Source organism: Pteronotus mesoamericanus, unplaced genomic scaffold (genome assembly GCF_021234165.1).
Source record: "Pteronotus mesoamericanus isolate MK-2021 breed Mesoamerican mustached bat unplaced genomic scaffold, CSHL_Meso_final contig_116, whole genome shotgun sequence".
NCBI lineage: Eukaryota > Metazoa > Chordata > Mammalia > Chiroptera > Mormoopidae > Pteronotus > Pteronotus mesoamericanus.
Genome location: NW_026555027.1, coordinates 39,994,190 through 40,009,594, shown reverse-complemented (window position 1 = coordinate 40,009,594; position 15,405 = coordinate 39,994,190). Strand labels below are relative to the sequence as shown.

Genomic DNA, 15,405 nt, shown 5'->3' with positions numbered 1-15,405 from the left:
GTATGTGATTTTACCTGTCTACTAAAACCAGGTCATCTCTCAAGAGGGCACATTTTGCCTTTGGCCAAAACACATGCACAAGAGAGCCAGCTTTCAAGTCTTTGTCCATATGCAGGGCATGGGCCAGCTGATTAACTGTCTAAAGTGGGAGGGAAAGAAAAAATTAAACACTTACTTGTAATAAATTGCAATAAAAATTTAAAATACTATGATTTGGCACATTTATTTTCTGCAAATATGCACAAAAAGAACTTTAAATAATTTGAAATAACGTCATCTGAGCAATCTTGAGAAACCTGAGTTTTGAGATTACCAAATAGAAAAAATAAACTAGTACCTTAAAAAGTTTACTCATACCATTCTGTAAAAATTATCAGAGCTGTAAACATTCTAAATAACCCCCACAATGAAACTTTGGCAATGGAATGCTATGCAACCCCTGAAATTGATATTGTATATAGAAAAAGAAATTTATAATATGTCAAGAGAAAAAAAAGCAACACAGCATAAAACCAATCTGTTTAAAAAATACAGAGAAACACAAAGGGTTTCCATTGGTTTCAGGAAGTGGGTGAGTTTTGTTTGGAGTTTTTCTTTTTGTTTTCTTTGCTTTCTAAAACTCTTAAAATATTAATGTATATTGCTTAGTGAGTACAGAGAATAGAAGAAACATCATCCCCTTTCAGCCACAGTGCACGACTCAGTTCACTCCAGCTCAAGATGCTGACAAACTTCAGGGCTGGTGCTTGAAAGACAGGATTGTGGTGCCTGAAAGAGCTTTTCAAGTAGATAAGGTGTATTTCAACATGTGATAGCTGATACAAGCAAAATAGAGGTTTTTGCTTTCTTTGTCCCTTTCATGGTAAGAGCAGGAATGAGTACTGAGGTGCCCAATATCTTTAAGACATATGTCTATCCCAAAGAGAATTTCCATAGAATTCAATTTCATTATTTAAAGTTTTTCTACCAACCAGCCTAGCCTAGCCTGCAACTTGACACAGTAACTAGGCTAGCTATTCTATACCTATCTTAAGACAATTTAAGATGTTCAAGAACTATGGTTTGACTGTGATCAAATTTGGGATGAATTTTAATGAATGTGAATTATGTTTAATAAACATGACTAAAAAGTTTTTTAAAAAAAGGAAACATCATTAATCAAGGAAGGGTATCAGCATATATACCTTCTGGTCCATTTGTGATCAAATTTTAAAGGGAACCATTTATTTCAAATGGGCACAACAGTCCATTGGCACAATGTTAGGTGGGTTTTTTAATTGTTCTCATAAACTTTTTAATAAAATTATAAACTTGTATTAAATTCTTGATGCCTCACTTAAAAAAAAAATAAAAGCTTCTATCTATAGAACTATGCTGAGACTTGAGTTATCAGAAGTACTTAGAACAGTTCATGGTACGTAGCAAGTGTGCAATAAGGTATTAGCTATTTCAGTTGCATTTCTCTTATTAAATAAACTATTACTTAGCATGAGCACAAGACTAAAAGTCTATTTATGCCTTAAAGGAGGCTACTATTTGAGGTAAACAAATTTAAATTTTGGAATAGGGGAGACAAGTAAACGAACATGAAGGAAGAGGACTAGAAGTAGAGAGCACATATCAGGAAAAATGAATGATTAACTTCAATTATCACAGCACACTTGACTTGAGGATCTAAAGTCATAGGTAGTCTGAATTTTAATTGGCTAAAAATCTTGATTACAAAATAAGTGATCCTTTCATTTGTATGGGCTGAAAGTTTAAAAATATTTTTATAAACTTCATCTCATTCCTCATAACTAATGTGAAGGTTGTTACACAGATTGAGTTACCTGACATGGATCAAACAGCAAACTCACAGAACAAGAACCAGACCCATGAATTCACTGACAACTTACCAAAAACTAAAAAGTTCAAACACTGAACTTTTCCATTTGTGGGACAGAAGTTACGACTTAAGAGAATGTGACCTTGGTGAGAAACAATGCCTTTACCAAAAGCTCTCATTCCAAACAGTATCTTACATCCAATTATTTTTTTTCCTGAAGGAAATCTAGTGGCACTGAATCCCTTAAGAAATTTACAAAAGGTAGATAATTGCCATTGGCTTTTATCTGATAAAACTATTAACATTCATTCATGAATATGTTTACTAATTACTCCAAGGTAAAACAGTTTCTAAAGGCACAAATGTATCCGCAACAGATTCCAAGGGCCCAAATTTTTGAAATTTTTTTAAAAAAAACAAGATTTGAGATTCTTCAAATTTTCAAAAAGTTGTTCAAAAAGTGTTCAAAAAGTTGAGCACGTTCAACTTTTTACTGGAACATTGCTTTAAAAACATTAAAAGCTTTTAACTCTAATTTACTTATATTTTAAGGACAGGGTTTCTTCTCCCAGTAATTTAACTCTGAAGCAAAAGAATTTTAGAGAACTTAAAATACTAGTGATGGCTTTAAAAAATACGATTAGAGCCTCGGCCAGATGGCTCAGTTCGTTGGAGCATCACCCTGTACACCAAAAGGTCGTGGGTTTGGTCCTGGGTCAGTGCACATACCCAGGTTGCAGGTTCAGTCCCCAGGAGGGGCACACACAGGAGATAACCGAACAGTTTCTTTCTCACATTGATGTTTCTCTTTGACTTCCTCCCTCTCTCTCTCAAAAAAAATCAACAAACATATTCTTGGGTGAGGATTAACAAAAAGCTATGAACAGACATATTAATGGTTCTATTAACATCTTATGTTTTTAAAAGAACTAGGGCATTGTTTCAGATACATTACATTGCTAAGGTCAAATGTAATACCTTCACACTTTTTTTTTCATCTGATCCTTCGGTCATAAGATAGGCTTTATCTCCATCGGTTCCTTCAACACTCAGTAAGCAATTGGTTGTATGGCCAATCCCACTGGGGAGGACTTTATCCCACAACATTGCATTTATAACAGAGCTCTTCCCACTGCTTGTCCTGAAGAATGAATACACAAAATCATGAAAAACAAAAGATAACAGTAAAAACTTTGTTCTTTTATTGGGCCTAAGACTGACTTTCTAGAATTCAAGTGTTAAAAATTCATTAGATGTTGTTTTTCATGAAGGAGCTGACAACTTGATTTATATAAATAATATCAATGTACATTGCAGAAAGATAAAGTAGAGGAAAACAAATCCTACCTTTCCCATAAAGCTATCCTTGCCTTCTCTATCTTTCTTGAGTCTTATGGCAATTTGAAATCACAGCCCCAAATTCTATGACACTGCCCATTACAAGATGTGGCCTAATGTCTCATGCCCTTAAATGTGGACTGGACTTTTTTCACACCCATAGCTAATACATATTTCTCCTTCTCAAGCAGGGCAGCTGAAGCATCATGCTCTAGGAGGCCTTTTCCTTCCTGCTCCTACTCCACCTTAATCTGAAATGGGGCCTCGTTAATAGACCCACCTCATCCTTGACTCTTAAAAGCCCTGAGAATATGGTTAAGTCGGAGAAACAGACAATAAAAACACAAACAAAAACAACAGAGCCCTGTAAAACTGTGTTGATAGACATAAGGTGCTTTAGTAGAGAATAACTGAAGAGGGATGCTTTCAATACAGTGATAAAGGATGGTTTCTAAGGTAGTAACATTTAAGATGAGATCTGAAGAAAGAGAAGGACCCAGACATACACAGAATAAGGCAAAGAGAATTCTAGGCTTAGGAAACTGCAAGTGCTAAAGCCCTTAGAAGGGAAATAGTTTAAAAGGTGTATGAAGTTTAGCAAGTACATAAATGCCTCTATTGGTACATAGCTTGATATTTGAGTAACCAAATATAAACATAGTCATTTGTCTTTACATCCTTGGTGCCTAACAGAGTGCATGGTACGTAGGTAGTTAACAAATGATACTTAAATAAATGCAGAAGCTGTGGCAGAGATTACTATATAACTCCAGCTGGTTACATTAAGCTGGTTACTTCCTATTCTCTTTATGGGAGTCATGAGATTGAGAATCTTTTTTGAAGACAGACCTAATAATCGACAGAAGCTGAAAAGAGTAAGTCACAAAGTATGGTTATTATTATCTGTACTCTTATAACTGGTCAATTCTTAGAGATCAGCATCCTTAAAAAATATAAAAATATTATTGAACTTCATAAAGCTTCATTTTATACCAGGAGCTAAAATGGACAAATTCTCTTACATGCTAACAGATTTAACATTTAACACAGGCACAAACTGTTGTAGGGAGAAGAGGGAGGAGTATCACTTGCTGAAACATCAGAGACAAAGCTGAAGCAATGACAGGAAAAGCTGAATTCTGGAAACTACCCTTGAGAAGAAACAATAAAGGATTACCTGCCAAAAAAGGCCACTTTCATGTGTCTCCGAGACAGCACCTCACCAATAATGGAAAGCTTGTTTTTATACCTCTGTATTTCTACTAGATCATCCTCAGTAGCTATTCGATCAAGTTCTGAATTCCTGTAAGTTGCTGCAAAAATGCAACGGTATTAGAAAAAGTGATACAAAAAAGTTAATTATACAATGAAATACCTAAGACATGCATATCATTTGGTTCTGTTCTATATTAACATGCCATTTGAAAAGTAAAAATGCTCATATCTTATTATTTGGTAAAAGGTGAATGTCTCCTTACAATGGGTCATAGGAATCCTACCCAAAAGAATGTCAAAATTAGTAAGAATTAGAGGGGCCGAGTCCAAAGAGTATACTTATTATTCATCTACATTTCAAAAATACAAAACAGACAAAAATATATTTCTGAACAGAGTAACCAGAACCTAATATGCACCTATTGTTGTCCCATCCTGCTTGGACCCGCACATCTTGGGCTAAGAGGGATGTATATGCTAAGAGCCAAGTTTGAGGGGGCACACCCAGGAAAAAAAGATCCGGTTCAAGGAGGTCTCCAAGCTAGGTAAGACTTTGCCACCTTATCCCTTCTTATCTGCTCTGCACAGGGATGGCACAAACAACTCATTTCACATGAAAGAGAACTGTAGACTGAATCCCACCCTAGCCCCAACCTCCCCTCCTCCAAGGATAAGGGTAATTGGAAAGCCTGGGTTTGAAAAATAGAAAAGCCTTTCAGTTTTGTTTGTTTTTATTTAGGATTACATATGCTTACACTTATATTTTCATCATCTTATTTTGCAGGTAAAATCATGGATATTCATTTGGCTATCTGAATGGTCTTAATTAGAGACAAGTAAGGATACATTACCCAGGACTCGTCTAATTCAACTTAAGCTTTACATATCTCATCATACTTTTCAAATGCATTAATACAATATGTGTATTTGGTGAGTAAAGTTAAGACTGGCCTAAGCATAATTACATTCACCTTTGTTTTTCATTTTATTCTTGATCTTCTATGTTCTTCCTGATGTTATTTGCTTTGTCTCTTTTTTTAACATTTTTTTATGAGGTTCCAAAAGCAGTAAAACTGAATTGGGATTTTAAAGCAGCTAGTCACCAGCTCCTAGCATGACAATCTATAATTTGTTCATTATGCAGAAAATAATACATTTAACTTCATCTTCACTTCCTATCAACTGTTTTAGAATAAAATACTATTTAAAGTCACTGTTCCAAAATAAAAAGGACTCTTGGACACAGAAAACAGTGTGGTGATTACAGGGGAGAGGTAGGGTGGGAAGATGTGGAATAGGGTATAATGGAGATAAATGGTAATGGGGAAAAAATACAAAAAAATGCTATTTAAAAAAAAGTAATTGTTCCAGCTCAACTTCTTCCCAAACTAAAGATTCTATACCAGTATTATTTTTTCCCTCACTCCAACAAAACTTGAATTGAGTTAGGTTTGGCAATAGAGATGCAATAATAAGGTATTATATCTACCCTCAAGGAGCTCAAAATCTGGTGAGGGAGGATTAGGAAGGAAAAGGAATGTTTGATTCTACTCAACTATCAAATGTTTCCCTACTGTCATTGGAGTTTACAGAATCCCTCCCTTTTCATTGTATCCTTCAAGGTCACAAAATCTTAGGCACCAGAAGAATTTTCAACAGTTATCTTGAAGGCAGTATTCCCTAGTAAGCTATCCCTTTCTACTTCGGTTTGAACAGTTACACTCATTTTAGGAAACCTTTTTTGCCCTTTCCCGCAGCATCCCAGCCTCATCTGAGAAGAAAAAATTGGTCTGAGATCTTGGCTTAACTACTGAGTCGGGGAGAAGATAAGTATAATGGCTAATTGTGGGCTGCATGATTTTTAGTCTGGGTATTTACTAGCTATGTGATCTTGAGCAAGTTGCTTAACTTTTCTGTGCCTTGGTTTTCTTAATCTGTAAAATGAATGTGATTAAAATTGTGTCTCAATGTTGATACTAGGATTAAATAAGCTATTAATGTTACTGAAATGAGTTAATTATAAATTTAATTTTAATTTATTTTGCATGAGTTATTAATAGTTTTTAAAGTGTTACCAATATAATGAAGTGCTTAGAATAGTACCTTACATGCAAGCACTTATTTCTTTGTTGTTAGTATAATTTACTCTTCCTCCTTTGGAGGGTAGAAATGGGTTTCATTTGTTAAGGTATCTCTCATAGTATATACATAGCACAAGGCCCTGATATATGGGTTTAGCAATAAGATTGAAAGAATAATGTACCTATGCATATTTCAACAGTAATTATTTGGAAAACTCAGAGAAACTAACCTTCAATAAAATATGACCCTTCGGTAACAAATTCCAGTAACTGGTCAAAAATTGTAGTAATTGCCTTCTTAGCCAGCACAAAGTGCTTCAGTGGAGAAGCAGTTTCTGCCATTATGCTACTGGGGGGAGAAAATAAGAAGTTAGAAACGCACAAATTAACCCTGGCTGGGTAGCTCAGTTGGTCAGAGCGTTCTCTGGCTACACCAAAGTTTCAGGTTCCACCTCCCCTCAGGCACATACAAGAGTCAGCCAATGAATGCATGAATCAGTGAATCAACAAATGGGTATTTTCCTCTCTCTCTCAAATCCATAAATAAAAATTTTTAGGAAAGAGCGCTGGCTCATGTGCCTGAGTTGGTTGGAGCATGTCCCATACACCAAAGGGGTGGGGTTTCCATTCCCGGTCAGGGCACATACCTGGGTTGTGGGGTATGTGTGGGAGGCAACCGATGCTTCTCTCTCACATCAATGTTTCTCTTTCTCTCTCCCTTCCTTTCTTTCTAAAATCAATAAACATATCTAAAATAAATTTTAAATTAAAAAAAGAAATGCACAAATTAAACTGGATCACAAACACCTGCAAATTTAATGACACTTTTCCAGCGACACTGATTAATTATACAATGAAATCAATTAAACCAACTGCCAATTCTCTTAGATAGTTCTTCTTTGGAGAGAAGGGTTTTAGTCAGACAATTAAAGATAGTTTTGAGTAATATGACACAAAAATAAGTGAACTCTAATGGCCAAAATCTTGGTTGCAATTTCTACTTTTATTTCCCTTTGGTGAAGATGAAACTGTGGCTAAATTGCGACTACACGTGACTTAGCTGTATCAGGAACAGGGTTAGTGAGAAGCCGAGTTCACAAACAGTAAATTATTTAGTTTCTCAATCTGGAGTTCTAGGTGAGTTGGAGATGGATATGCAAAGGGAAGAAACAACATTCCAAGATCATAAATCAATACTGGCCTTTAGAAAGCAGTTCTAATGACAACAAACAAGGAGGCAAGGCTTAGCGCAAGCAGTGACGTTTCCAGCCAAAGTACCAAGAACTTCAAGGAATAGAAGTTTAAAGAAAAAGAACTTTTCCCTGGCAGCTTCTCATGAAAAAGACACTATACAAAAACGACTAAACACCAGTGTAATCCTAGTGTGGATGGGTGGAATGGAGCAGAATAGGCATGAGGAAGGCTGAGTTTTCCACAGGGTCAGGAATCGACCGAGGGAGGGAAGGCACTGCGTGGGAAAGGCAGGGTGACGGCATCGACCGGGTTTAGCCCAGTGACAACACCTACCTCGGGGAAAGGCCCTCCACGGCGCGCGCACTGGCCACGGGAGCCCCGCCAGCAGGACTAGGAGCCAGACCCAACCACCGGCCCGCGCGGGCCGGCTCCGGACCGGGTTCCCCACTTCCCGGGCTCTGGCCTCGCGGGCTCCTCGGGCCAGACCCGCCCGCCGGCCCTGCTCGCTCCCTCCGGTCCCGGAGGGCCGCGGCGGGGACTCGTCACAGAGCACCCCGCGCACGACTGCCCGCTAGGTTCCCGGCCGCACCAAGGTCACCCCGAACGAAGTAAACCGGCCAGCGGCCAAGGCAGAGGGCACTCACACGGTCCTGGCGCCGACTCGTCACCGGCCACAGCTACTCAGCCAACACCGCCCCATCCTGTTAAGGAAGGCTGGGAGGCTGGGAAGAGCCTGAAGGCGTGCCAAGAGGGCGGTCACTTCCGGCCTCTTGCCCTGCCTGATTTTGTTTGGCTCCGTGGCCGGAAGTGCACCTTCGCCTAGCGCCATTTTTGTTAAAGGCAGAAGGAAAGGTTTGTTTTGGGCAAGGAATGCTGCCGGGGGAATGATTTGTTGTTCACCCTCCACCTCTCCCAACTTCTGCATCCTCTCCCTTCTCCCTTTAAAGTTTAGAAACTTCTGCCCAATCTAGTCATAGTCAACTGCCAATGGCTACTGTAGTGAGGGAGAGCTGAAGAGGGGTCGGGTGAGGTAGGGTTGGGGGAAAAAGACCAGAGGGATCCCGGCTTGCTGGGACAGCAGCAATAAAGGAAAACACGTTGACCGCTCCACTGCTCTCTGTTTTGTGCGATTGGATTTCTGGGCTGGAACACAGCTGTGAGTGCATGTGTGTGTGTTGAAATTACTTTAGAGGTGAAACTTAAGAAATTGATGTGTTCTTGACGAGTGCTTCCCAAACTCTGTACTTAGGAATCCCCTGGGGATCTTGTTAAACTGCAGATTCAGATTCGTTGGGTTATAGATGAAGCCTGAGAGTGTGCATTTCTAACATCCTTGGAGAGCTGTTGCTGCTGTTGGTCCATACCTGGCTCAACAGAATTCCTGGGCATTTCTTTTGTGAGCTGGCTAGTGAGATGCAGTTTTGAAGTGAAGCCGCTTCATCTTTCGGAGGTAGTTCATCTATAAAATTGGAGTAGTAATGATACCTACCTTATGGTTGTGTAAATAAATGGGTCAGTAGCATGTAAAGTGCTTAGAATAGTGCTAGGCATATAGGAAGAGCTACATAAATAAATATTTTTTTCTTTTTGTAGACAAAAAAAGGGGAGTTCTGTGGAAAGTAACCTCACAGGGTGATCTGATCATAAATTCCTAACTGGGCATGTTATGGTGGGTAGTCATGCCCCAGGCCTATAACTTCTCGAGTGAAAGGTTTTAAGCCAGCCCTACCTGTTTTGTGCATCTAGGTTAACACACTTACTCCCACTGTGCTTTTACTAAACTTTCTTACATCGCCTTCTTAATTTCAAATGCATGAAACTGTTTTTCTCGAGCATTTGAGATCTTGCTCCCTGACATATTTCATCAATTTGGCTCAAATAAACTAAAAGATTCTCTACAGGTTTCGACATTTCTTACACCAACATTCTGTTGGAACAGATGAATATCAATAAGCAAATGCAATAATTTAGGTCATTTTAGACAGTGCTTACTATTCTAATTAAGAAAAAATGGCAGTGGGATAGGCTATTTGGAAGAAAAGGAGAAAGACATAACTACACAGGGTGGTCCTTTTTGAGAAGGTAATAGTAACTTGCTTTTTTCAGGAAGCCAATCCTTGGGATAACCTGTGGAAGAGTGCCCAAAAGAGGGAGAATAGGCAGTCCAAAGGTCCATACGAAAGAGAATAATGTAGTTGATGAAAGATAGAAGGCCAGTGTGTCTAGGATGTAAGGAGGGAAAGGGAAAGGGGGGGTGGGCATAAGTTTAGAGAGGCAGGTGTAGAATCACATAGGCCAAGATCAAAAGTTTACGTTTTATTCTACGTGAAATGCCTAGCTATTTTAAGATTGGGGAGTAATATGATCTGATTTGCATTTTAAAAAGGTCACATTGGTTGCACTGTGGATATTGGACTGTACAGAGATTCCACACAGTGTTTATTAAAGGGCCCAGTCAATTGCCTGGAAGTAAAGGCATTCCATTTTTTAAAAAATGACGTTTAATATTAGCAATATACTAAAGGTCCTATGCCTAATTGCAAAACAAGCTGGAATCATTTGACTTAAAGATATTTTATGGGTTTCTTTTTGGTTTTTTTGTTTGTTTGTTTTTTACCTTACCCGGTGTGGCTCAGTGGATTGAGCGCCAGCTTGCAAAATGAAAGGTCGCTCGCTGGTTCAATTCCCGGTCAGGGCACATGCCTGGGTTGTGGGCCAGGTCCCCATTCAGGGGCGTGTGAGAGGGAGCCAATCGGTATTTCTCTCCCTTCCCCCCCTTCCCCTCTGTCTAAAAATAAATAAAATCTTCTTTTAAAAAAAGATGTTTTATGTTTTTGCCTTGGCCTATGTGGCTCAGTTGTCTGGAGCATCCTTGGGTAACTGAAAGGTTGTGGTTTTGATTCCTGGTCATAGCGTATAGCTAGGTTGTGGGTTCAATTCCTGGTCAACATATACACAATCAACAGTCTGGGAATGTTGGGGAAGCAATTGTTCAATGTTTCCCTCTGCATCGGTGTTGCTCTCCATTCCTCTCTAAAAAGCAATGAAAATATGTCCTTGGGTGAGGATAAGGGAGAAAAGCTTTTTTTGTTTTTTAACACCTTATCTCCTCTCCCCATCCTCTCTATACCATAAACAAAAACACACATAAACACAGTGTGTTAATCATTTCTTTTAGGAATTCTTGGAATTGCAATATATCAAAATTTGTCAATTTAGCTAAAATACACACACACACACACACACACATTGTGATGTAAATACTAAGGGCAGTCTCATACTTTGCTGGCTCAAGGGTGGGTTGCAGTATGTATCAGTCAGGGTTCAAAAGATGAGAAATTTATGCAAGGAATTGACTTAGGTGATTGTGAGGGCCGGCTAGGCAAATCCAAATTATGTAGGGCAAGCCATCAATAAGGGCAGAATGGAAATTCTTGGGCAGGAGCTGACACTGCGGTCCATGGCAACATTCCTTTTTATGGAAACCTCAGTTCTGTTCTCAAAGCCTTTTAACTGGATCAAGCCCATCTATATTATGCAATATAATCTTTACATAAAGTCAACTAATTGTTCATCACAAATGCTTTTCCAGCAACCTAGAGATTAGTGTTTGGTTGAATAACTGGGTAGTATAGCCTCTCCAAGTGTGACATAAAAAACTGTCATCACATTGTTATGAGCTCTTTGGCAAAATGATTCAAAATTTATAATATGAAGGTTTTTTGACTCAACAATCCTAGGAAAAGAAATATGTGAACAGACACTTAGCTAGAAATGTATAATAAAACCTAAGTATGTTAAAAGATACAAATAAATATATAAGAAAAAATGAAAAATTGGAAATAACCCAAATATTCCCCTATAGGAGATGGATTAAATAAATTACTATACATGCACAAAGTGGAATATGATGTAGTCATTCGAGTTTATTTAAAAAAATGCTTGACATACAGATGTGTTCACTGTATTGCCATAGTATACTCATATGTTTTATTAAGAATTAAAAATATAAGCAATTACATTTTTCTCATTATGGAAAAATATAGGTGCAATGCAGAAAAAGTGAAAACAGAAATACCAAGAAAACAAATCACATGTAACATCACCATTCAGAAATAAAATGTATGTATTACATATGATTTATAAAAATATCCAGCCATGTAATATGAAAATAGAGACCGTTATTGAAGAAAATACAAGATACAAGAAACAATGTGCATAGGATAATGACACCTCAGTCCCTTCCAAAGTAGGCATCTTGGAACCTCATACAATTTCTCCCAGTTGCCATCAGCTGCCCTGTCGTATTTTTCTGAATTTCATCAACAGTCTGAAATCTCTTCCCTTTCAACGGTAATTTTAGTTTTGGAGAAGGCCAGAAGTTAAAGGGCACCAAATCTGGGCTGTAGAGGGGCTGAGTCACCTGGGTGATTTGATGTGTCACCAAAAAACTCTTCAGAGATGTGATGCATGAGCAGACATGTTGTCCATGATGAAGCTGCCAATCACCAGTTTCTCATAGCTGCAGCCTTCTGAATCATCTGAATAGTTTCTGCATAAGAATGTTCAAGCTTAATGCAAAATTTGATGCAGATTCATTGCTCTACTCACTCAGTCGTTTTGAATGTGATGGCCGCACAGTACATGGTATCTCCTGCCCCCACTGACTTTCAATAGTACAATGACGTCATCATTGTTCCTGCCTGCACATACCAGTCCACTCTCCTTGGCTGCTAGGTTACATGGATGTCATGCAAACTGTTCTTGTTATATTAACAATGGCTGGACTTTCTAGAGAGATTTATAGGTGTTCAACAACTATGTATCAAAGAAGAAACATTTAATGGAAAAGCATGAACTTGAAACCTGAAGACCTCAGTTGAAATCTAGGCTATGCCACTTTATAACTATGTGAAACCCTTAATTGCTCAAATCAGTTTTGAGAATAGGGCATCTCAAAGAGATCTTTTCCTTTATTTGTATTATTTGAATTTTTAAAATCATGATGGTGTATCCCTTCATTAGTCCTGTAAATAATAATTACATATTTAATATATTTTAAAGGTGACATTGCATTTTTTATTGTAATGATTTTTATTGTATTTTTTCCATTACCATTTAGTCCCCTTATACCCCTTCCCCCACCACATGACATTATATGTTATAAGTTATAAAATAAAAATTTTAATATAAGAAATAAGTAATTTTATCTATTGCTTTTCTCATTATAGAATAGGTTCATAGGCAAAAACATAAAAAAAGAAGTGCCCTTGCTGGTGTGACTTAGTGGTTGAGTGCTGGTCTGCAAACCAAAAGGTAGCTGGTTCAATCCCCAGTCGGGGCATATGCCTGGGCTGTGGGCCAGGTCCTCATTTGGAGGTGTGCAAGAAGCAACTGATGGATGTTTCTCTTGCACATCAGTGTTTCTTTCCCTCTCTTTTTCTCTTTCCCCCTCCCCCTCTCTCTAAAAATAAATAAATAAAATCTTTTAGAAAATGGAAGAAGAAAAATTAAAATATAAAGGCTAAAACAAATAGAAGTTAACAAAAACAAATTTTTCAAAAACTTATAAATTTGACATATTACTGCCAAATTTGTTCTTGAATGTCAAAAATGAGGGAAGACACAAACCGGGGGGAAGTAACTCTAGATACATAACATGATAAATGCCAAAAATTAAAAAACTTAAGTGTAAAATTTATGGGAAACCATCAATACCAAAAATAGACCAAGAAAAAAAAACTTAAATAAGATAATAAACATTCAAAAATTAAAATGGTAATTTCCCATATATAAAAATAAAAGCCAGGCCTAGATGTTTTTAGAAGTAACTTTTCACTGTATATTTTGGAAGTATTTAATCACAAGTATACAAAAAAATTTTCCTATCACAAAAAGAAAAACAAAACACAAAACCCAAAATACCTCAACACACACAAGAATATTTACAGTAGCACTGTGCATAAAGCAAATACTTCAAAACATATAGGACACTCAGGTTGATATTTAACTGAAGTTCAGAAAGGTAACAGAGAAGTTTTCTGCCTTATGTGGTAAATCTCTTTGAGGACAAGAACCATGGTTTATTTATCTTTGTATCCCTGAGCACATGGCTTGATGGTAGATGTTCCATAGCTATTAAATTGAATAGTGAAATAGATGTTTTTAAGGAGTTGCAGAGATCCTGAGCTATTTAAGAAAAATTTAGTAACATTGTTTACATTGTCCATGGTTACAGTTACACAATTTATAGTTAGGGAACAGGTATTGGAAATCAAAGTCATATATGCTTTGGTCAAATACCCTCTAATATGTCATTTTCTCTCTTTCAAGTGTCTGGTATGATATTCCATGGAATAAACAGGGCACATTAAAACTTTTTCTAAAGATAATTCTTTGAAAAATGGTGGGGAGTTAGTAGTTCTGTTTATTCTGGCTTAAGAAGTATGATGTTAGGGAACCATTTTTCTAGGCTATAAACAAGTTTAGATCAGAATTTTGGACTCTCAAATTTTCAGTCACTCATGTATCAGCTACCTGATTTTTTCCCTGTCCACATATTATTTACTTCATGTTTTTCTTTAAATAAACTTGTTTTCTTAAAAAATCAGTTTTGTCTCAAGTAAAAATATTGTGGTTAAGTTTTACAACATATAATTTACAACCATGAAAATAAAACTATGTACCATATAAAATTAACATTCTGTCAATCTAAGTTAGTGTCTCTACTTTGGCACTTTAGTTGTTCACCAAAGAACATTGGATCAGTGCCATAACAAATTTAATTATACTCTTGTAACTATAAAAAATTATTTCATAAGATCTGTGCCATGATATTTTGCTTAAAATAAAAACACATTGCAATTTATAAATTCAGCACAAACTGCTATTAGACAGGAATACATAAAATATTTACAGTGTATTAAATGCAAGTGATATGGTATATGGTGTGAAGAGAGTAACAGTTTGAGGAATAGGGAGAAAGAAGAATTAATTAGATTTTAATGTTGTCTTAGAAGATTAACTATGGAAAGCTAAACTAATATGGAGTCTGTGTAAGTCCATAAACTCAATTCTATGAATAAAAATTCTCTTGTAGATACTGTATCTTAAGTCATCAGACCGAAAGTTACAGGCAAAGAAAGAATATATGTCCCCAAATTTTATTTTTAATTTATAGGGATGAGGCTGTTAATTGCAAGGTAACCCAGCTGAATTTGTTTCTCCATTGGAATTAACATTCGGTCTTAACTATTTATTTTCACTTAAATTCTTAACAGGTATAATTTTTCCTTTTTGTAAGCCAATCTGCTTCCCAAGAGGACTCTAGCCACTTTTTAACTTTTTCAAATTTACATATACTGCTTTTTAGGCATTAAAATTTCACTATGTATTAATCACAGTAGTTTGAAAACTGTATCAAATTGGTGGCAAAAAGTAGTAACACTGACAAAACAAGCAAAGTGAAGGTTAATGGTAAAGTTGCCAAGAATTAAGTAATTCAATTCTTTAAAATCAGATTTAAAAATTAGTAAGTGTTAACCTGTTGAACAAGAAAAGCCTATATATGACGAGGTCTGTCCAGAAAAAGTTGAGCCATTGTTAATATAAAAGGAACTGTTTGTGCAACATCAGTGTAAACTAGCAGCCAAGGAGAGTGGACTGGAATGCACATGTGTAAACAATGATGACTTCACTGTACAAGTCAGTGGGGTCGGTAGATGCTGTTGAGTGAGCATGTGTACTGTG

General features: G+C 37.0%; 1 protein-coding gene across 5 annotated transcripts in view; it reads right to left on the bottom strand.

Annotated features, from left to right (window-relative positions):
- MFN1 (mitofusin 1) overlaps window positions 1–8,391 on the bottom strand; it is a 33,036-nt gene extending 24,645 nt beyond the window's left edge. The window contains exons 1-6 of one of the 5 annotated variants that reach the window (XM_054580814.1): window positions 8,301–8,391; window positions 7,110–7,192; window positions 6,693–6,811; window positions 4,344–4,479; window positions 2,807–2,969; window positions 15–139 (exon numbers count right to left, since the gene is read on the bottom strand). In XM_054580814.1, the coding sequence (XP_054436789.1) occupies window positions 15–139; window positions 2,807–2,969; window positions 4,344–4,479; window positions 6,693–6,804 (536 nt within the window). In that variant the 5' untranslated portion in view covers window positions 6,805–6,811; window positions 7,110–7,192; window positions 8,301–8,391. The other 4 variants (XM_054580831.1, XM_054580819.1, XM_054580811.1 and 1 more) reach the window with 4 other exon arrangements.
- Between the last annotated feature and the right edge of the window lie 7,014 nt (window positions 8,392–15,405).